General features: G+C 54.6%; 1 protein-coding gene across 8 annotated transcripts in view; it reads left to right on the top strand.

Moving 5' to 3' along the window:
* The first annotated feature begins 29 nt into the window (after positions 1 to 29).
* The window catches only part of MORN1 (MORN repeat containing 1), a 48,408-nt gene continuing 26,704 nt past the window's right edge, over positions 30 to 21,733 (top strand). For 3 of the 8 annotated variants that reach the window (XM_026005168.2, XM_026005167.2, XM_072731053.1), the window contains exons 1-8: positions 31 to 189; positions 1,075 to 1,146; positions 3,176 to 3,274; positions 3,850 to 3,960; positions 5,550 to 5,640; positions 6,175 to 6,262; positions 15,167 to 15,263; positions 17,312 to 17,422. In XM_026005168.2, coding sequence (XP_025860953.2) covers positions 114 to 189; positions 1,075 to 1,146; positions 3,176 to 3,274; positions 3,850 to 3,960; positions 5,550 to 5,640; positions 6,175 to 6,262; positions 15,167 to 15,263; positions 17,312 to 17,422 — 745 coding nt within the window. In that variant the 5' untranslated portion in view covers positions 31 to 113. Of the gene's footprint in view, positions 190 to 1,074; positions 1,147 to 3,175; positions 3,275 to 3,849; positions 3,961 to 5,549; positions 5,641 to 6,174; positions 6,263 to 15,166; positions 15,264 to 17,311; positions 17,423 to 21,733 lie in introns of all 8 variants that reach the window. The other 5 variants (XM_026005170.2, XM_072731055.1, XM_072731052.1 and 2 more) reach the window with 4 other exon arrangements.

Genomic DNA, 21,733 nt, shown 5'->3' with positions numbered 1-21,733 from the left:
TTCGGGCTCCGGGCCGGCAGAATTCCAGTCCAGAGATTGCTACCGCCCGGGACTGACCCACCAGCCAATGGAGGAGAGCTTTGCTGGTTGCTAAGGAAACGCGAAGCGGCAAGATGGCAGCCGCGGGCGGAGGGAACCCGAGCTCCAGTCGGTCGTTCCGCGACCCGCGGAGGAGGCCGCCGCGGGAAGGTAATGGCGGCAGGCGGGGGCCGGGTCTCCGTCCGTGATGGGGGCGGGGGGAGACGGGCCTCGAGCACCCCGGCAGTACCCGAGGGCTCTGGGAGGAGCGGCGGGCGCTGCTCGTAGATCCACACGATCGTGTCCGGCGGGGGGGAGCCCCAGCCTCTCCGTGGACGATACGGGAGTCTGGCGACCACGCTGTCCATGTCCCGCCGTGGACACGGGCTGGTGGGGAGGGGGCCCGCCTTCCCGGGAACCGCCGGGGCTGGCCGTTGCAGGCGTGGACTTTGTGCGGAGGGGACCCGACGCCGCAGCTCAGTGCCTGCGGAGGGACCCCAGGGCTGACTCCTTCCGCTCGCCTGCACTCCGCAACTGCCGCCCCTCTACACGCCGCGGCCTCTCGGGGCCCCGGGCTCCCGCATCCCGCACCCCCCCCCCCAGTGTCCGGGGTCTCGCATCCTGCAGCCCCCAGTACCCCTCCCCAGTGCCCCGGCTCACGCATCCCGTACCCCTCTCAGTTCCCCGGGCTCCCACATCCCGCATCCCCTCCCAGTGCCCGGGCTCAAGCATCCTGCACACGCACACACACCCGTGCCCCCCCTTAGTGTCTGGGCTCCTGCATCTTGCACCCCCCCCCCCAGTGCCTGGGGTCCCGCATCTTGTACTACCCCCCACTCAGTGCCCGGTTCCCGCATCTCGCATTCCCCAGTGCCCCTCCTCAGTTCCCCGGGCTCCTGTATCTTGCATCCTCCCCCCTCAGTGCCCGGTCTCCTGCATCCTGCACCCCCTCCCAGTGTCTGGGCTGACGCATCCTGTAACCCCCACTCGGTGCCCAGTCGTCAGCCAGGTCACCTGTGGCACCATGTGCTCACCATCCATCTTTTCAACATTCAGGGTATGGTGTCTACGTGTACCCGAACTCTTTCTTTCGATATGAAGGAGAATGGAAAGGAGGAAAGAAACACGGTGAGAACCGTCTCTGGCCTATTCCCACAGCTGCCCCTTGCACCGACAGCCCATGTCCTCGGGGAGCCTGGGCCCCCATACCTCCTCTCACTGGTGCCCACCAAAGGCCATTCCCTGTAGTGAGCCTTGCAGCTCACAATGCAGCACATTCCAGGCTGCCTGTGGCTGGCAGCCCTGCAGGACCCCTGGTCAGTGGCCTTCTTTCTCCTGGGCTCTGGGGCACCCTGGGCAGGGGAAGCCTCAACTTAGAAATCCTCCCCTGAGTGTTAGTCTGTCTTTGCCAAAGTGAAAATTGTCTTTATGGTTTATGTTTGATGAGTAAGATATTACCCACTTTTGTATTTATCAGAAAGATACAAACATAGTGATTCCAAGGGGCACCTGCACCCCAATGTTTACAGCAGCAATGTCAACAAGAGCCAAACTGTGGAAGATCCCAGATATTCATCCACAGATGAGTGGATAGAGAAGAGGTGGTCTATCACCAGAATCCTATTTAGCCATGAAAAAGATTGAAATCTTACCATTTGTAAAGTCGTGGATGGAACTAGAGGGTATTATACTAGTGAAATAACTCAATCAGAGAAAGACAAATACCACATGATTTCACTCATATGTAGAATTTAAGAAACAAAACAGATGAATGAATGCAGGGGAAGGGAAGGAAAGCTAAAATAAGATGAAACAGAAAGGGAGGCAAACCATGGGAGACTCTTTTTTTTTTTTTTTTTAATTTTTATTTATAATAGTCACATAGAGAGAGAGAGAGAGGCAGAGACACAGGCAGAGGGAGAAGCAGGCTCCATGCACCGGGAGCCCGATGTGGGATTCGATCCCGGGTCTCCAGGATCGTGCCCTGGGCCAAAGGCAGGTGCCAAACCGCTGCGCCACCCAGGGATCCCCATGGGAGACTCTTAATCATAGGAAACACACTGAGGGTCACTGGAGGGAAGCGGATGGGGGATGGGGCCCCTGGGGGACAGGCACTGAGGACAGCCTGTGATGGGATGAGCACCAGATGTTACGTGCAACTGATGAATCACTAAATTCTACCCCAGAAACTAAAACACAGTCTATGTACCTAAATTGAACTTAAAAAACCTTTTTAAAAAGAGATTACTTTTGTAGAAAATCTCAGTATCGTGGGAGAGAAAGTACCAAGTAAGAGCCTCTGGAGTGCTCCCCAGGGTAGGCCCAGACTTTCCCAGGTTCACGCTCACAGTCTCGTGTCTGTTTGCGGTTCTGCCCGTGTACGTCCTCTGCCCGCTTTTCTCCTGGAGAATTGGTCTTTCAGCATTTTCTTATGTGAGCTCTTTTTGTGTCTGTTGGCTGCCAGTTTTTTCTGTATTTTTAACCTTTTGACTTGTGTTGTTGCCACACAGATGTTTCTGGCTTGTGTCTGAAATCTCTGCTTCTCCTTCTCTGAGCCAGGCATGGAGCCTCATGTTTGAGATGCTTGCCAGAGCCTGGCCTGGACAGAGTGGTTCCCCCCCATCCCCGCTTTTTTTTTTTTTTTTTTTTTTAAGAATTTATCTATGAGAGACACAGGCAGAGGGAGAAGCAGGCTCCATGCAGGAAGCCCGATGTGGGACTCGATCCCAGGTCTCCAGGATCACACCCTGGGCTGAAGGCAGCGCTAAACCACTGAGCCACCCAGGCTGCCCCTGGTTCCCCCTTTTTAAATGTTTTCTTGAGTGCCCACAGATGCCGTTTCCTTCGGCCCCGGTGCTGATAGAGGCCAGGTGACCGTAGAGTCCCCTCTGAAGAGGTTGGGCTGGGCTCTCCCTGCACTTTGATGGCCCCGCTGTCATCCTGGCTGAGATAATCCTGTTTCAAGAATGTTTCTCTTGATGAACATGCATGTGGGTGAGTTTGCAGAGAGCAGGTGTGGGACACACGGCAGAGCCACACACAGACCTGAGAACTCCAAAGCCCAGCTCTTTCCGCTGAGAAACGAGTCCCACCACACATGGACACTAGGGGTTTCTCTGACTCTGGTCTGACCTCACGTCATGATTTCTTTCCACAGGTTGGGGGAAGCTGCTATTTAAAGACGGGAGTTATTATGAAGGCGAGTTTGTAGACGGGGAGATCACAGGGGAAGGCTGCCGGCTCTGGGCCTCATCAGGTGAGCAGTGGGGACAGGTGCAGGTGAGCAATGGGGATGAGTGTCAGCTCCTTTCTTGTAAACCGTCTTTGCTGTAAGTTGTCCCTGGCTTCCGGATGCATAAGGCACCTCTCTATCTGGGAAGTGCATCCTGGTTTCCATAAGGTACCCCGTGTCAGCAGCGTGCTAGCCTAGGGCAGGGGTGACCACTCACAGACCTCCCCAGGCCAACATAGGGGCTGGTTCTCCATGGACAGAAGGCCCACCCCCCAGACTCTGACCCAGAGAGACCTTTGCCCTTGGGCACCTAGATGCCACAGAGAGGGTCGTCATAGGACGGGGGTCTGCACCCACCCACTATGAGCAGAGGGCATTGCCACCCCTGCAGGAGCCAGGAGGGCAGGACCAAACCCACGTGATCCTGTTTTGTCTCATTAGCCAAGGTAAATAGGAGATAAAGAGATACCCTCACCTGTTCTGACACGGTACTCGCTGCCACCATTGAACAGGGCAGGAGGCGTTTGATTGTCAGCCCACAGGGGACACAGGTAGCAGCACTAACCCTGAACATGCCCCTTGCTCCTCTTCTGCACCAGGGAACACCTATTCTGGACAGTTTGTTTTGGGAGAGCCTCAAGGACACGGCATCATGAAGTACAAAGCTGGAGGACATTACGAAGGGGAGCTCTCCCACGGCGCCAGAGAAGGTGTGATGCCTACAAGAACTTGCTGAGTGTGGCAGGGCACTTCATGGGGAGCCCTGGGCCCCAGCACCCCTCCCCAAGATCTGACCTGGGGCACCTGGCGGGGCTCGGAAATCTGTGCCTGCCCAGGGAGGCTGACGTCCACCAGTCAGATGGGGAGTGCTTTGTTCCCTGCCCCCACAACCACTCCTGGTTCTGGGTGGAGCTATGGCCTGGGGACCCTGCTACTGTGGCTATGACCGCAGGTCATGCATCAGTTCACCACTGCTGTGGTTAAAATCTAGCAGCTCAGAACAACTGCCATTTTATTATTTACCCACAATCCTGGAGGTCAGCAGTCTCCCCAGCTCGGCTGGGCAAGGCTTCTGGCCTCACATGGGGTCATCCCTACAGTGGAGGTTGCAGATACTTGAGCAGGGCTGGTGGGCTTGGAGCTTCTGTGGGGTGGGAAGCTGTAAGTCCCCTGAGGACATGCTGCTGGATAAAGCTGGTCAGGAGGCCACACTTGGAGGACTGCAGACTCTGCCCTGGGGGATAGGGAAGCATCCTGCAGCCTATGCATCCCTGGCAGCCCAAAGACCGAAATGCTCACTGTTCTGAAGACCAACATCCAGAAGCAAGCCAAGCGGCCACAAGGTCCAACAATGCCTTTCCAGGGTCCACTCATGTGGGAGGATATGCTTGTGTTTCTGGCTGTCCTGAACCACACAGTGAAGCCCTCTTCTCACGAGTGTGTCCTCTGGTCTTTGTTTTCTTTTCTTCTCTTTTTTTTTTTTTTTTTTTAAGATTTTATTTTTTTATTCATGAGAGACAGAGAGAGAGAGGCAGAGACACAGGCAGAGAGAGAAGCAGGCTCCGTGCAGGGAGCCCAACATGGAACTCAATCCCCGGTCTCCAGGATCACATCCTGGGCTGAAGGCAGGCGCTACACTGTTGAGCCAGGGATCCCCTCTTTTTTTTTTTTTTTTCTTTAGATTTACTTGTTTTTTATTTATTTTTCTTTTACTTTTTTTTTTTTACTTGTTTATTTTAGAGAGAGAGGTGTACAAGCAGGAGGAGGGGCAGAGAGAGAGCAAGAGAGAGAATCCCAAGCAGACTCCCTGCCAAGCACAGAGCTTGATGCATAGCTGGATCTCACAACCCTGAGACCATGATCTGAGCCCAAACCAAGAGTCAGACCTTCAACCAGCTGAGCCCCCCAGGCACCCCTGGCCTCTGGCCTTTAGACCCAGGGCCTCTGAGTTGTCACTGGAGGCCCAGCACTGGGCCTCTGTGAGGTGCAGGTTTCCTATAGACTTACCTGTACACCCTTGATGGCCAAGCCAGATGGCAGGCATGCCAGCCTCAGATGCTAGGGCCTGGGGGACCTTCCCCTGGCATCCTGGCATGGGGGTCACCAGTGCCATTCCTGCCTGGGCAGCCCTGGCCTCGGAGGGCAACCTGATTCCTGGAACTGCGCTCACCCCAGCTTTCTTCCAAACCTACTACCACCCTCTGGGTGGGGGAGCTTACAAAGCCGCCTCAGGGAAGCAGGGTCCCCACCCCCCGAAGATGCAGGAGGTGACACTCAGTGCCCTGGGCTCCCTCCCTAGGACATGGGCATCTGGTGGATCCGGATGGACAAGCCTACTGGGGATCATTCCATGACAACAAGCGGCATGGCCAAGGGCACATGGTCTTCCAGTGAGTATGCCATCCCACGGTCTGTCCTAGCCTCAGCATGTCTTCAAGATTCGGGATTCCACACTTTCTTAATTATTGACATTGGTTATTAAGGTGTCTGGTAGAGAAAACCTTGACTCCCCCTAGTAAATACCTCCTGGAAGCTTGGGTGGCAGGAGGGTGGCATGCAGGGTCCACGCAGGAGAGACAGAGGCTCTCAGGCACTGCAGGACACAGTGGGCCACCTCTTCATGCCGCCATGGCAATGTGCAGGTTCATACCTACTGTTCTTCTCCAGTAGCCTGTCCAAGTCTTACACACCTGGGGGCCAGGCGAGCGGGGGCCAGGAGCCGGCTGCCATCACTCCCCACCGAGCGCCAAGGCCTCCTGCCCCTCCACCGTGGGCCCTGGCAAGACAGGAGCTTACGCCATCTGCTCGGGGCCTATTTTTGCCTCCGTCCGGGTGGCACATGCTGAGCCCCGGTCGGAGGAGTGGGTCTGAGTCAGCGCCACCACCTGGCTCTCCCTGAGAGCAGCCCATGTTTGTGTCCCCAGGAATGGTGACAAGTATGAAGGCAACTGGGTCCAGGACCGGCGTCAGGGGCATGGGGTGCTCTGCCGTGCTGACGGCTCCACCTACGAGGTACCGGGAACGTGGCAGGACACTGGGCTCTCAGGGGCCCTTGCTGGGGTACTTGTGCCACCCGGGCGTCCTCGTGCTGCATGTCAGTACTACTCCTCCACCCAAGGAACGGGGAGGGGAGGTGGCACACCCCACTTCCATGATGAGGAAAGGAGGGAAGGGCCCCAGCTCACACCTTATCCATCTGGCTCCTGAGGTGCCCGCAAGCTGTGCTATCACCTGTGGGAATGGGTTGACATTTCTCGGGCACTTGAGAATGCCCTCAGGGCTGGTGAAGAGCTTTTGATGAGAAATACCCGCCCTGATAACACAGGAAAGCGGGTGAGGACACTCACCCCTCCTTGCAGCAGGCACTACCCTTGAGTCTCACGGGAGTTGGGAAGAGTCCAGGCAGATCCAAAGCCACTACTGGGACCCCAGCATCCATCATTCATTTTTCTCGTCAGACACTGGCCACGTGCCCAGCCAGGAGCCGATGGAGCAGGAGCCAGAGATGTGGGTCTCGTGAAGTGCTGGCTCCTGCCTCGGCTAGTTGGTGGCTGGAGTGACAAGTAACCCCATTGGTTCTTCAGGCAGCGGGGTGGCCACAGGTCCAGCCGTCCTCTCTCGGGTGTCATTCTTTGAGCCAAGGCCTAAGTGATAACAAGAGCCCCCACCACCACTGTAAATGATGACGAGAGCCCCCACCACCACCGAGGAGCGAGGGCAGGGTAGGAAGGGCAGCAGGAGGAGCCGGCATGGCCAGCCAAGGGCTCCAGGAGGGCCCAGGAGGCCCTGCAAAGAAGCGGCAGTCCGGTCTCAGTGTCTGAGAGGTCCTTCCAGCTCTTGTTGGGAAGGCACTGCCGTGTCAAGAGAGGTGGGAGTTCAGAGAACAGCATTGGAATGGCTCAGAGGTGGAGAAGCCAGCCTTGCTGGCAGGTTGGATGTTGAGGTGAAGGCAAGAGGAGAAGCGAGGGTGACTTCGGGTTTTGGACTTGAGCATCAGAAGGTGGCAGTGCCTGGAGCAGAATCCCACCAGGAGGCAGGAATTACACCAGTCCATCACCATGGAAATGCGTAGCTGGGGAAAGGCGGTGATGTGCTCAAAGGGGTAAAAGCAGAAATGCAGCAGCAGCAAACGCACAGGTGGCCCTGGAAACGCCCCCAGAGATAGGTCTGGGGCCCCTGCCCATGCAGCAGGGCTCTTTGGGGATGGAGAATCATGGCGTGCGGTGACCTCGCCTTGGTGGCTGTGATGCATCCACCAAATCGGGCCACAGGCCCAGATGCTGCTGCACATGGCCGTTGACGCAGGGCCTACTGCTGGCGAGTGGCGCAGTGGGTACCATTGGAGACCATGAGGGGTCCAGCTCCTGCAGCACAGACCCAGTGAGGGAGGGTGAAAGGCGATAAACCGATTGATCACTGGCCACCTTGTTGAGACAGAGCGGCTGGGGGCAGCTGGTGGAGAGCCGTAAGTGTCTGCCCCGGTCTGCTCGGATGCCAGCTAGAGCATTGAAAGCCTCAAACAGCTGCCTTCCCTGCTCATAAAACAAGCTCAGCTTGTGTAAGACAACACCCAGGCCAGGTCAGAGCAGTTGGCAAGGCCTGGCGTCCAACATAAGCTCAAGAGAGTGCATCTCTTCGAGGGGACATCTGTGCAGCCTGTAGGGACAGCACAGGCTCCCACAGGCTCCCACTGCCATCCCCCCACACCTGGAGTCATCCCCACAAACGTGCACAGCCACAGCTCCAGGGGCTGGGGTGGACACAGTCAAGTTCCCGGTGCGTACCACCAGAACTGTGAGAACTCAGCCATGAGGCTTCACACCATGGGCACCAGGCTCTGTCCTCAGCCCCAGAGTGCCCCCACTTCGTGGAGGAGGGAGCTCCAGCCGGAGCCCAAGTGAGATTAAGAAGCAACTGGCACGACCTTGGCCCTAGGTGGGTCCCCTCGGCCAGACAGGGCAAGCGGAGGGAGCATCTCGTTGCTTGGAGCCCCCAGCTCTGCCCTGCTCCGGGGGCTTGTCTGGCCCTCTGCCCGCCCCACCCCGCCCCCTCCCGCCGCCTTCAGGGCCTCACTGAGGGGTGTGGCTGCCCCCCACACACACCCCACAGGCCTTCTCTGCAAATCATGGGTCAGCTAGGGGGGGACAGGACTAGGGCAGCAGCCTTCCACACCCCTGGCCCACCCGTGGCGCCCATCACCTGCCCGGCAGTCCACCAGGGGGCAGCCCAGGCCCACCAGCAGTGTGGCCCAGTCAGGCCTTGAAGGGGTTTCTCCCACTTAGGAGACATTTTGCTCCAGCTTGACCACTGGGAGCAGGGTTGCAGAAGGAACCGACTGGGGCTGCAGCTCTCCAAGGCCAAGCTGCTTCTTCACAGAGCGACACCCAAACTCGGTGTCATGAGCTGCACCATCCCAGCCTGCAGACCTTGGGACCCTCCACACACCCTCAAGGGATGCATGTCCTCAACATGGGGCACCTCCCACATGAGTGAGCATGGAAGCTTGGTCTTCAGCCACATCTCCCCAGGATGCAGACTTGCATCTGCCTGCATTCCCATTTGCCTGGCGGCGTCCCAACCTTCCAGAACCTTGTGCCCCAGGACCTTGGACAACCAGCCTGCCACTTGCAGCTCAGAGCACTGCTGGGGGACTGCTGTGTGGGCAGCCCCTGGCCACACAAGACGGCAGGGATGCAAGCAGCCACCTCACCTGCAGTCCTGAGTGGCACCTGGGTCCTGGACAGAGGGCCAGTGCTGGGTTCCTTGCGGCATTCCTCTGCCCTCCAGCCGCTGTTGAAACCGGCTTCCAGAGGCCTGTGCAGATGCGGCGGGGAGAAGGACCATGCCCAGGAGAGCAGTGGGGTCAGGCTGCAGCCACACAGTGACCTCAGACGCACGCACTCGCTGCTGCCAACATGCGGTCCAGGGCCGCCAGGGACACTTGGTACACAGTCTGTTGCCAGGCCTGGCCCAGGGGGAAGGTGCAGGCCTCTCCACGCTGTGGGGACACCTCTCGTCTGACCTCCGACCTCCGGTCATCAAGAGTCACCCATAGACGGGGCGCTGCTGGAGGGAGCGGGGCACGGCCCTCAGGTGCATCTCCCGGGAGGGCACAGCCGTTCCCGCGCTCTCACTAGGCAAACTGTCGGCCTTTGGAAAACACCTGTATCGTAAAATACACCTAACAAAATTTATGGCTGTAACTGCCAAGCATACAGTTCAGAGGCGTGAAGCACATGGACGCTGTTGTGTGCCCGTCACCACCCTGTCTCCAGAACTTTCCATCCTCCCAGATGGACTCTCTAGGAGCCCCCCGGCTCCTGGCACCCAACCTGCCACTTCCTGTCTTCGAGGGATCTGACCCCCCGGGGACTGCACTGCAGGGAGCCCTTCGGGACCCGTCTTGGGGACAGGTTTATTTCAGGAGCATGAACTCCCTGAGGTTCATCGTGCTCCTTTGTTTCTAAGGCTGGACCATGTTCCGTCGTCGGGAGGGACCCTGTTCTGCACACCCATCCATCCAGCGAGGGACACCTGGGTTGCCTCCCCCACGTGGCTCCTGTGAGCAATGCTGCCGTGACCGTGGGTAAGCACACAGCTCTCAGCCCTGCATCCCGGTCTTCAGGGTGTTGACCCAGGAGAGGACCTTCTGAACCACACGGCAGCGCCCTGCTTGATTTCTGGGGAGCTCCACACCGCCTGCCCTGGCGGCTGCACCATTTTTCTTCCTGGAGCTGTGCACAGGGTTCCGATCCATCCACACCCTCGCCTGCACTTGTCCTTTCCTGCTCTTAAAAACAGTTGTCCCTGCATGTTCTGATGCCATTCACAAGAGTGGCTACTGTTGGGGATGCAGCCTCCCTCCGTGCTTGCTGGTCTCCTGCGTGGCCTCACCCTCCTTCCCCATGTATCCCTTGGCTGGACCGCCGGCATTCACAGCTGCTCTCACCTGGGGAGCGCTGGCTTCACCACATGCGCTGGGACTCAGAAACATCTTTGTGCCAGCTTGTGCCAGCAAGTGTAGCAGGATTCCTGCATTTCTTCATTTCCTCCCTGGGAGTGTAGACTCCCACCCTCTTCAACCCCAAGATGTCCAGAAAGCTGCTCTGGGCACCCCCTCAACACGAGCTGTCCCTCAACCATGTCCTACATCAGCTGAGTCTGACAGAACTTGCCAGACCTGAGGGAGGAGGAGTCCCAAGAGAGGTGGGTGCTGCAGGGCCCCATGGGGCAGGGGACCGAGACCCCTGTGCAGCAAAGTCTCCTTCCCAGTGGCAGGGGTGCCTCTACCACACTGTCCCTGCTGCCCATCATCAGTACTCCCGGATGCAGGCCGCTGTAATGAGCCTTTTAAAAATTAGTCCTAGAAAAAATCCACTCTTAAAAATATTACAGCGTCTCCCCTCCAGACATAAAACAGTGTGTCTCAAAGCCAGCATGGCGTCGCTCTCTCTCCTGACAGGAGCCACAGGTCAGGAGGGGGCTGGTGGTTGTAAGTCGCTCACCCTGAAGAGAGCATCTCCTGCCCCTGCTACTCCCTGAGGGTCTGTGCGGGTTACTTCAGGGCCCCCAGGTTGCACTTGCTGACCTTCCGTGCTACCTCCGTCTCCATGGGACTTGGGGGTGGGCAAGCCCAGCAGTTCCTCCCAGGACATGGCCACAGCACGGTGACCCCCACGGGCTGGGGCAGCACTCAGGAATCCCTGCATGTGGAGACATGCCACATGCCCAAGCTGTTGGTGAACTTCGGTGCTTGTTTGCACAGCACACCATTCCTGCATGGCTGTCGTGTGGTCCCCGCTAGAAGCTGCTGGCTTCCGGGCTGTCCCTGGTGCTGCTCCATGCACATTGGCTGTGTTCTTTGTGTTGGCTTTCCCAGAGGGAGGCCTGCTGGTTGGTACACCTGCTTGCCACATGGAGCAGGTGGCTGGCCTTATGTGCGTCTTCACCTGCTGACGGCTCCCAGCTTCCGTTGTCCTTACCTGTGTGTCTTCAGGAACGCCAGGGGCCTTTATGTCCTCACACCACCCTTCCCAGTCCGGGAATGAGGTGCACTGCACACAAGGACCATAGAAGCCTCTGGGCCCGTTCAAGCATGTGTGGGGGTAGGGCTAGACTGCAGAGCCATCGTGGGAACCAGTGCCAGGCTCCACATCCTCGTGGGGTTCATATGTCAACAGACATCAGAAACAGGCGTGGAAAGGCAGCAAGCGCCCCAGTTCACACTTTGAAATCTGAGGAATTTACAACCAGGGTCATGGAGGTCAGACACTGACCCCCCGTGACCCCACTATTGTTTGGGAGGCTGATGAGCAGGATGCATATCCATGCCACTGACACATGAGCCTGTGTGGCCACTGCCACCCCTGCAGGCCACCCCCCAAGACAGGGATCCAGGTCCCCATGTCCTCATGTGACCAGACCCCAGGCCACCCCACCTGGTCTACAAGTTTGTGACCTCACCTGCTCTGACTCCAAGATTTGGCAATGATGGGGAGGCTATGAATATCATCTGAGGCAGACACGGAAGAGTCAGGCCCTTGGACCTTCCTGGCTAGTCAAACCCTGGTGCCCGGGGAGGGCTGGAGGCAGGAAGTGACCGGTGTACCAGGCTGGAGAGTGTGTGTCTGCCTGGGAGCACCAGAGGGCATGGGGGAGGGTGGCATGCAGTTGGAGAAGCTCCCTAAAATGAGAAGAAAGTCAAATACTTATCATAATTTATTCCCACCCATTTGTGGTGGGCAGAGCACCCAAGGGGTCTCTCATCCCAGCGGCCCAGCTATCCTGGGAGCTTTGAGCACTCAGAAGCAGGCCTAGCCGCAGAGTCTGCTGCATCCCCTGAGTCCTGGGGGCACCCCAGCACCTGCAGGGTGACAGGTGCGCCTCACCATCATCCCGCAGGATGGCTCCCTAACAATTGGACCCTGTCCCGCCAGTCTCTGTGATGTGGACACAGGCCCCATCCCCACTTCCCACATCACACCTGCGGTGCATGAGCCCTCCCCTGGGCAGGCAGGGGCAAGGATAGCAGAGGGAGCCCGCTCCAATGGAATGCGCCCCCACCCCACCCCTGGCCACCTCCGTGAGATGCTTTTGGGTGCAAGTCAGCTGAGAAAGGGCAGAATTTTCAAAGATATGATTTATACCATTAATTAGAAAAGATTCCTGGCTGCTGGGTGAGGTACATTGTGCACTGGAGCATGTTTGTCCTGGGTAAGTTCTGCATTAAAGCTGTGAATACCCAGCTCCCGAGAGGTTCCAGCAGCGCGAGGACAGGTCGCCTGACTTGAAATGACCAGGGAAAACACATTGATAGCGCACTGCGTGGGTGCAGGGGTGCCATGGCCCCACGGCACATTTACAGCCACTTAGCAGGCTTCACTCTGTGCCCACAAGCTGTCCCTGAAGCTCCAGTGTGGAATGACCCGTGCATCCACTCTTTCCTGGTGTGACCCAAGTCTGTGCCTTTGCAGGGGGCTGGGCAGACAAGAGGGAGAGTGGAGATGAGAGGTGGCCATTCTAGTGGCAGTAGCAGCTACAGTGAGGGCCAACATGGGGGACGGGCCTTGCAGCCATCTCTCGGTTTGGAGAGCTTTTCAGCCAATGCTGATGTCAGCCCCTGAGTGGTCCTGAGGGAGCCCGGGAGCGTTGATGATTAGCGTCCATCTGTGGGACCTGGGACTCCTGGCTCCAGGAGCCCCAGATGCCCCCAAGGATAGGGAAGCAACAACCACTAGGAAGTACCGCAGGGTTTCACTCCATCTGGCTGGAGAGTCTGGAGCCGCATGATAGAGAGCCGACAAGGGAGGTGCAGGGCTGAGCCGGCACTCCATGCAGAATGAATTCCAGAGCCAATTTCCAGCTTCTTGAATCCTAGCCTCCCACCTGGGAGAGCATATGAACGCGTGGCCGGGCTCCCCGCAGGATGGGGAGACCCCGGCACACCTACATAAGGACAGGAGTGAAGACTGGAATGTGTGGGCAGGTGGCCGGCTTCCCAGATCATGGGCACAGGACTGCAGCTCTTGCCACTGGGAAGGCAGAGGGTAGAGGGCAGCTGGAGCTAGGGGGCTGGGAAAGGCAGGGGGCCCCATGTGAAGGCTTCACTCTCTATGAGGCACAGCCATCCCCTGGGGCCCCTGCCCCTGCCCCTGTCCGGGCCTTCTTTGGATCCTGACCACATCTCACTGTACCACCTGTTGATGGTGGCCCGGGAACTGAGCCCAGTGGTTTCTAAGCAGAGGGCAAGGTGGGTGTTGGGGGCAGTGGATTTAGTTCGGCTCCTGTGGGGTTTGTATTTGTTGGGCTGGGAGTCCTGTGGCCTGAGTTGAAATCTCACGATGGAGGATGGTGTTGTGAGGGAAAGTTCCCGGCAAGCAAGCCATGCCAGTGACTTATTCACTTCCAAGCCTCATTTTCTGCCTCCCAGCAAGCAGATAGAGTAACGGGGGGCTCTGGGGCAACCCTCTGTCCTCCCCGGGCTGCCCCCGCCTTGACCCATAGCCAGTAGCCTATGTAGGACCCTCCTACTGCTGTCTCCCACCCAATGCACCTTGCCCATCATGGTGAGAGGGCACCGCTGCCCCGCCTCACGGGTGCACAGGTGCACATACACACACACACAGAAACTCATGCACACACATCCCTGTGCATGTACCTGCCTGGTCGTAGGGCCTAGGCACCCGCTGCTGCTGCTCAGAGGTGGTCAGCTGGCCACTCTGTGGCTGCCAGGTGGGCTCCCACCTGAGTCCAGGGTGATAGAGCAGGGCACACTGTCTGGTGCGGGTCCCCCCTCTGTCCTGATGCCTGGGGGTCTCGCCTCCACTTTGGTCTGACCCCATTTCCTGCACACATGAGCCACGTCCTAGAGGACATGACATCAGTCGCGCATGGCAGTGCACATCCAGGGGACACAGCCAGATGCAGCCTCAGGAGAACACGCACCGTTGGCCCTGCGCCTCTCTGGGCTTTGGGGCGGGAGGGGCAAGGCTGTGTGGTGGCTGCAGTATGGCCCAGCCTTTCCCGGGACGGAGAGATAGCCTGCCCCTGCCTACGTGGACCCCAGCTGCAGCCCAGCCTCTCCTGCCGGCTGCCAGTTGTCCAGTGCCCTGGCCCACAGGCCAGCTGTGATGGGGTCTGGACAGGGATGTCCCCCTCCACCCCTCAACATGACCTGGCTCTGCAGCCCCGGCGCTCAGTGACTCTGGGCTTGGGGCATGAGTTCTGCAGGGCTACAGCCTTCAGGGGCTGTCCCTGCGCTCCGTGGGCCCCAGCGGCACCCCCTTCTGAAGGGCCTGAGAGAGCCAGCACCAGCCTCGGCTGCTCTGGCCCCCCCAGCACCTGTGGGCACCAATGGCCTGGCCCACATTGACGGCAGGGACAGGACACGGGAGCCCAATTAGCTCCCACAGACAGGTGCATAGAAGCAATGTGCTTCTGGCTGATTTTTCTTCCAACAGGAGTAATTCATAGGCAAATAAAATACTGTTAGGATCGTGACGTTTACCGCTCTTGCACGTGGTTCCCCCACCATGGGGTTCAGAAAGCGAGGCTTTCTGTGGGGGCGGCAGAGCAGGGTGTACAGCCACCAGCATCCCCTCACAGGTGCTTCGTGAACACCAAGGTCCCTTTGATGGGCCTAGCCACTGCGGGGTCCCCACCCGCACAGATGCAGTCTCTGCTGGGAGGATTTTTGTGCTGAAAGTGCCTGTTTTGAGCCAGTGTTTTGTTTGCATTTTATCTATGTACCTTGTCCCCAAACTCCCTGGCATCTTACAGTTCGATTGCAGGGCAACTGTCATGTAGGGCAGTACGCTGTGATTCCCTGCCCCTGAAGTTGTGTGCAGACCCCCGTGGGCCTCCCCAGCGCCTCAAGTGTCCCCTGTGGGCTCTGGGTCCACATGGCTCTCTCCACAGGGACAGTGGCACAGTGACGTCTTCAGTGGCCTAGGCAACATGACCCACTGCTCCGGGGCCATCTACCGCGGGATGTGGATCAATGGTCACCCAGTGGGTAGGTGCCTCTCCCACCCCTGCCTCCCCCTTGGCCTTGCTGGGTCATCTGTGGGGTCTCTCCAGTGGCTTCAGGCACTTGCATGGGGATGTTAGATCAGGAGGTGTTGGGGGGTGCTGAAGTGGGATCTAAAACCTCAGCCCCTTTAGGAAAAACACATTCCAATCAGGTTTGATAAGTGCTTGTAATGGGCTCAATTCACGATCTCAGGGTCCTGAGATGGAGCCTCATTGTTGGGCTCCCTGCTCAGCGCAGAGTCAGCTGCTCCCTCTCCCTCTGCCTCTTCCCACTCATGGTCTCTCTCTTTCAAATGAATAAATTAAAAATCTTTTAAAATATTTTTTAAATAAAATAATAATTTAAAAAATTTTATTTTTTTATTTTATTTTTTTTAATTTTTATTTATTTACGATAGTCACAGAGAGATAGAGAGAGAGGCAGAGACACAGGCAGAGGGAGAAGCAGGCTCCATGCACCGGGAGCCCGACGTGGGATTCGATCCCGGGTCTCCAGGATCGCGCCCTGGGCCAAAGGCAGGCGCCAAACCGCTGCGCCACCCAGGGATCCCTAAAAAATTTTAAATAAAATAATTTAAATAAAAATTTAAAATATTTTTAAATAAAATAATTTTTATATAAAATAAAATATTTTAAATAAAATATTTTAATAAAATAAAATAATTTTAAATAAAATAATTTTTTAAAGGTTTGTGACCAGCAGACGTCCCAGCTGGGCCTCAGAGGCCAGCAGCTCTGCTGTGAGCAGGACATGCCAGCCTCAGAGGGTCCCCCACCAGCAGCTAGATGGCACCCCATCTAGCTCCCCTCCATGAGCTCTCTGCACTGTGATGGGAGCATAGGTGGCCTGCAGGGACCTTCGCTGGGGACCACCTGCCCTTCCCTCTGTTGCCCCATCAGGTAGCCTCCTATTAGACTCTAGAACAGAGGTGCCACTAGGGGTCACAAGTCTGGGTGCTGCTGCTCACTCAGAGCCAACCAGGCGTGCACCTCAGGGAGGTCCCCAGAGTACCTTGCCTGGGAGACACCTCAGCTCCAGGGTCAGGTGGAGTCTCCTTGAGGGACTCCTGGATCCTTCCCTGTCCCACCCCACCCCCCAGCCTCAGGCAGGCTCCACCAGGAGCACCTTAGTAATTTCACCTTGGGAAGAGACCCAGATCCCACCCCACCCCAAATTAGGAGTGTTCGAATCCCTGGGTGTGAAATACTCAGGCAATGGGCATGAGACGTGGCCTTGCTTCCCCCCGACAGAGTCTCAGCAAATGCTGGGAAAGCCTAGGACAGCTGGGGTGGGCTCTGGCCTCGCCCTGCTGGGTGTCGGGAGGTCCCCCCAGAACAGGGCTGGGCTGCGCCCATATGAACTGACACCCTCCAGCCCCACTGTCTCCATGAAGCCGCCGGCACCTGTTGCCCTGCAGGCACACCTGTGTGTGCTCCCTCCTAGCTGGCATGTCCTTGATCAGGCTTTTCGCAGTGATTGGTTTTAAACATCCTAGACCTTGTGCTGTGCCAGAGGTCATTGCCCTTGGGGACATCAGGGATACAGGGGAAGCAGACACTGCGAACATCATCTCCAGCTGCTCAGACCCCAGAGGATGCCCCGCAGGTCCAGCCTGTGGGTGGATGAGCCCTCGCCAGGACTGCTCCCCAGCAGGTGGCCGCAGCACCGCATCTAGCACACATGGAGCCATTGACTCCAATGCAAGGAGTCCCAACCAACCAGAGGGTGTGCGAACCCAAATGCTGACAAGCCAGTCGCTCACCGCCCTTCAACATGTGGTGGACCTCTGAAGTCTCTTTAATATGACCAGTTCTGTAATAAGTTGCTTAGAAGTCACACTGACCCTCAGGCTGGGGTCACAGTCTTATCTTAGTGACTGCCTGAGTCACTTGGTGAGGTGGCTCGTGCTGGGACTCACAGCTCCTCTCCTGCAGAGCCCTGGAACCCACAGGTGTGGGAGGGCCCACATGGGGGTCACACAGGCAGGGGCCCCGTGGGTCACCTGTGCTGCCCTCTGCTCTGCTCTCCAGCACAAGCCAAGAGAATCGTGATTACAGGTCCAGAGGTGATGGACGTGGCTCAGGGGTCTTCCTTCACACTGAGTGTTCAGCTGCAGCAGGATAATGGTGAAGTGGCCAAAGGTAAGCATCTCCAGGACAGCGACTGAGTTTTCAGAAAGATCAACAGGCCTCAGGTTCTCAGGGTTACAGATGTGGTTCCTTGTATGGGGACACCCGTGATAACTATGTTCAGAGGTCCTCGTCACTAGGGCCTTGGCAGAGAGGCAGCAGGCATATGAGGCCTCCAGCTGGTGGGAGGCAACCATGTGCATCCTATGCATGTGCACGTGCAAATGTGCAACATGCGTGCATGAGCCTGGAGCCATCGCACCTCTCACAGGAGGATGGGTGGCTCTTCAGTCCCCCTGGTGCATCTGTAGGGCACCAGTCACTCAGCCTGGTGAGAGGCAAGTCCCTGTTGTCCTCCATAGGTAATCAGGGAAGGACAGGTCTCCAGTAGATTTGGTTGCTGCTTGAGGAATCATATCAGCCCGGAGGTGATGCAGAGGGTGAACTGGCTAACCTCCCAGAGCCCTTCCCACTCATGAGCTGAGCACCCGGTGCAGAGGGGGGTGCCCTGCCAGGGCGTACAACCCCAAGTACAACCATCGGCCCCTGGGTGGTCACTGTGCCAGGGCCAGTAATAAACGCCTGCCTGGGATTCTTAATGTCCATTAGTTCACCTGAGTTTAGCCGGCTCTAACAAGCCATGATGAGCAGCACGGACCAAAGACAGTCACAATTGGTTTATTTTAACAACTTATTGTGGTGTCACTTATACCACTCAAAATCCTCGTGTATTAAGTGATTCTGTGATTTTCAGTAAATTTACTGAGTTGGACAAGCAGCATCATGGTTCTGAGACCATTCCCTTCACCACAGAAATGCTACTCCTTCCTGCCCACAGCCCCAGTCCCCCCACCCCTCTCCATGGATTTGCCTGCTGTGGGCTCGTGGGGTGAGTGCAGTCCCACCATGCAGAGCCTCTGGCTCTGTGTCCCTGACTGGTATTCTTAGCTGAGGGGCTTCACTGACCATGTCTGCGCCTGGTTCCCCTGCTTGTCTGTTGGTGCACCTCTGAGTCCGCCTCTCTCTCTGTGTGTCTCTCATATGAATAAATAAATAAAATCTTTAAAAAAATAATAAAAATTAAAAAATAAAAATTTTATTTTTAGGTAATCTCTACACCCAACATGAGGCTCAAACTTTTAACCCCAAGATTAAGAATCACATGACCCACCTACTGAGCCAGCCATGTGCGCCCCAATTTTTTGTTTTTATAATGTCTTAGTCTGGTTTTGGTATCAGAGTAATGTTGACTTCATGCTTCAGTTTTCTGGAAGAATCTGTTGAATTAGTATTATTTCTTTCTTAAATATTTGGTAGGTTTCAATATGAAGGCCATTGAGGCCTGCAGTTTCTTATAACTACCTACTCAACTTCTTTAATGGATATAAGGTTATTTCGGTTATCTATTTCTTCTTAAGTAAACCTCAGTGTTTTGTATCTTTGTGTGTGTGTTTTTAAAGATTTTATTTATTCATGAAAGACACAGAGAGGCAGAGACATAGGCAGAGGGAGAAGCAGGCTCCCTGTGGGGAGCCTCACGTGGGACTCGATTCCAGGACCCTGAGATCATGACCTGAGCCAAAGGCAGCCACCCAACCACTGAGCCACCCAGGTATCCCATGTTTTGTATCTTTGAAGGAATATTCATTCATTTCATCTACGCTGTCAGATTTATTGTAATAAGTTTGTTCATAATATTCCCTCATTCTCCTTTTAATGCACTGATATCACCTCTTTTGTTCTTACTATGGGTTATTGATGTCTTCTTTTCCATTTTGCATGACTAGCCTGGCTACAGGTTATCAGTTTCATTGATAAATAATCAACTTTTGGCTTTATTGATTTCTCTATTGTCTGTTTTCTATTCCATTAATTCCTATTATGGTCTTATTATTTCCTTGCTTCTGCTTACTTTGGGTTTAATTTGTTTGTTTGTTGTTGTTGTTGTTTTGTTTTAGTTTTTAAGATGGAAACCAATGCCATTTCTTTCACACCTTTCTTTACTAATACAAGAGTTTATTGCTATTAATTAACACCCTTAGTACTGCTTTAGCTGCATCCTGGAGATTTTTTTTAAGATTTTATTTATTTATTTATGAGAGACACAGAGAGGCAGAGACATAGACAGAGGGAGGAGCAGGCTCCCTGTGGGGAGCCCAGTGTGGGACTCCATCCCAGAACCCCAGGATCATGCATGACCTGACCCAGAGGCAAATGCTCAACCAAACCACTGAGCCACCCAGACATCCCTCCAGAGATCTTTCTGCAATTAACTTCTAACTTAGTCCCTGTGGTTAAGAGTCACACATTGTATTTCTTCAGTCCGTTTCAATGTATTGAGACTTTTTTTCATAGCATTGGTTCTATTTTGGTAAGTGTTGTATGGGCACTTTGAGAAGAATATGATTTCTGCTTTTGTTGGGTAGAATATTCTATAAATATCCATCAGGTGGATTTTATGATACTATAAAGTTTACCATATGCTTGCTGATCTTCCTGTCTGATTATTCTGTCAATTATTGACAGTGGTATATTGAAATCTCATTTTTCATAGATCTTTTTACCAGGTATAGAATCCTGGTTCACAAAAAAAAAAAAAAAAAAAAAAAAAAAAAAAAACCTGGTTCACCTCCCAGCAGTACAGCAGCATTGTTCCATTGTCTTCTTGTCTGCACTGTTTCCAGTGAGAAGTTGGCTGTCATCCTTATCCGTGTTTTCTCTGTACAAACATGCTTTTTCTCTAGCTGCTTTTAAGATTTTCTTTTTATCACTGATTTGAATAGTTTTATTTTTGATGCAACATGGTATGGTTTTCTTCATGTTTCTTGTGCCTGGGATCTGTTGATCTTCTTAGATCTGGGGGTTTATAGTTTTTATCAAGTTTGGGAATTTTTCTAAATAAATAAATCTTAAAAAAAGAAAAAGAAAAGAAAAAAGGAAAGAGGTTCCTGGATGGCTTAGTTGGTTAAGCATCTGACTCTTGATTTTGGCCCAGGTATTGATCTCTGGGTAGTGAGACTGAGCCTCATGTTGGGCTCTGCATTCAGCAGGGAGTCTGCTTGGGATCCTCTCCTTCTTCCTCTCCCTCTGCCCCTCCTTCCACCCCTTCCCCACTCATGTGCTCTCTCTCTCCCTCCCTTCTCCCCCTCAAATAAATAAATAAATAAATAAATAAATAAATAAATCTTTTTTAAAATGGGGGGGATTTTTCAGCCTTTATTTCTTCAAATAGCTTTTCCACCACAACTTCTCCCTCTTCTCTTTTAGGGGCCCCCTTACCCACGTACTAGGGCGCTCAAAGTTTCCCCACTGTTCATGGATTCCTTCTCCCCTTCCCCCTTCCTCCCTCTTCTCTCTTTACCTTCATTTCTTCTTTTTCCCTTCCATAGCTATGTTTTCAAGTTCATTAATCTTTATTCTGCAATATTTAATCTGTCCTTGATCACATGCAGCGTATTTTTATTTTACAGTTTTTATTTCTGGAAGTTCAACTTTGTTTTTATATCTTCTGTGTCTCTACTTATGTTTTGAGTGCATGAAATACAGTTATAATAAAAACTTTGAAAAAGCGCCCTTTCCTGCTAATTCTAACATCTGGGTCAGTTCTGGGTTGGTTTTAGTTGATTACGTTCCCTCCTCATTATGGGCCATACTTTTCTGCATTCTTTGTGTGGCGATCTTTGATTGGTGCCAGACTTTGAGAATTTTACCATTTAGGGGCTGGATATTTCTGTGTTCCCAAAACTTCTTGGGCTTTGTTCTGGGGCATAGTTGGCTTATTTGGAGACATTTTGATGGTTTTGCCTGTATGACATGTTAGGTGTGGAGGAGAGCTCTGTCTGAGGCCCATTATTCCTACTCTTGAAGTGGGAGCTTCTGAGAGCCCTGCCCAGTGTGGCCAACGGGAGTGAGAACCACTCCCAAACTGCCAGGGTTAGGCCCCTGCCACCTTCTCAGGTGGCTCTTTCCCTGGCCTCTAGGCATTTCTTCACACTCATGCACTGATTTGTGCTCTGCTGTGCACCCGAGGGGCCTGCACTTCTCTTTCTTTGCCTCCAGGCCTCCAGGACTCCTGCTGTATGTCTGTTGTCATGGATGTCCAGCTATTTCCTCACTGAGGAGGTTCCTGGGCTTGCTTAGTCCCCTCCCTGCACCCAGTCCACCTTCTCTAAGATAGTGACCTGGGCAGTTATGGAGTCGACACCATTGGTTCCCCATCTCTCAGGGACCGCTGTCCTTGCCTAAGGTCCAGGATCTTGAAAACCATTATATTATCATTGAATTTTGTCTGCTTTTTTGGTCTCTTCAAGTAGGGTCATGGAT

Source organism: Vulpes vulpes, chromosome 12, assembly GCF_048418805.1.
Source record: "Vulpes vulpes isolate BD-2025 chromosome 12, VulVul3, whole genome shotgun sequence".
Lineage (NCBI taxonomy): Eukaryota > Metazoa > Chordata > Mammalia > Carnivora > Canidae > Vulpes > Vulpes vulpes.
The sequence above is the reverse complement of the archived record's forward strand: the minus strand, read 5'-3'. Positions and strand labels throughout refer to the sequence as shown.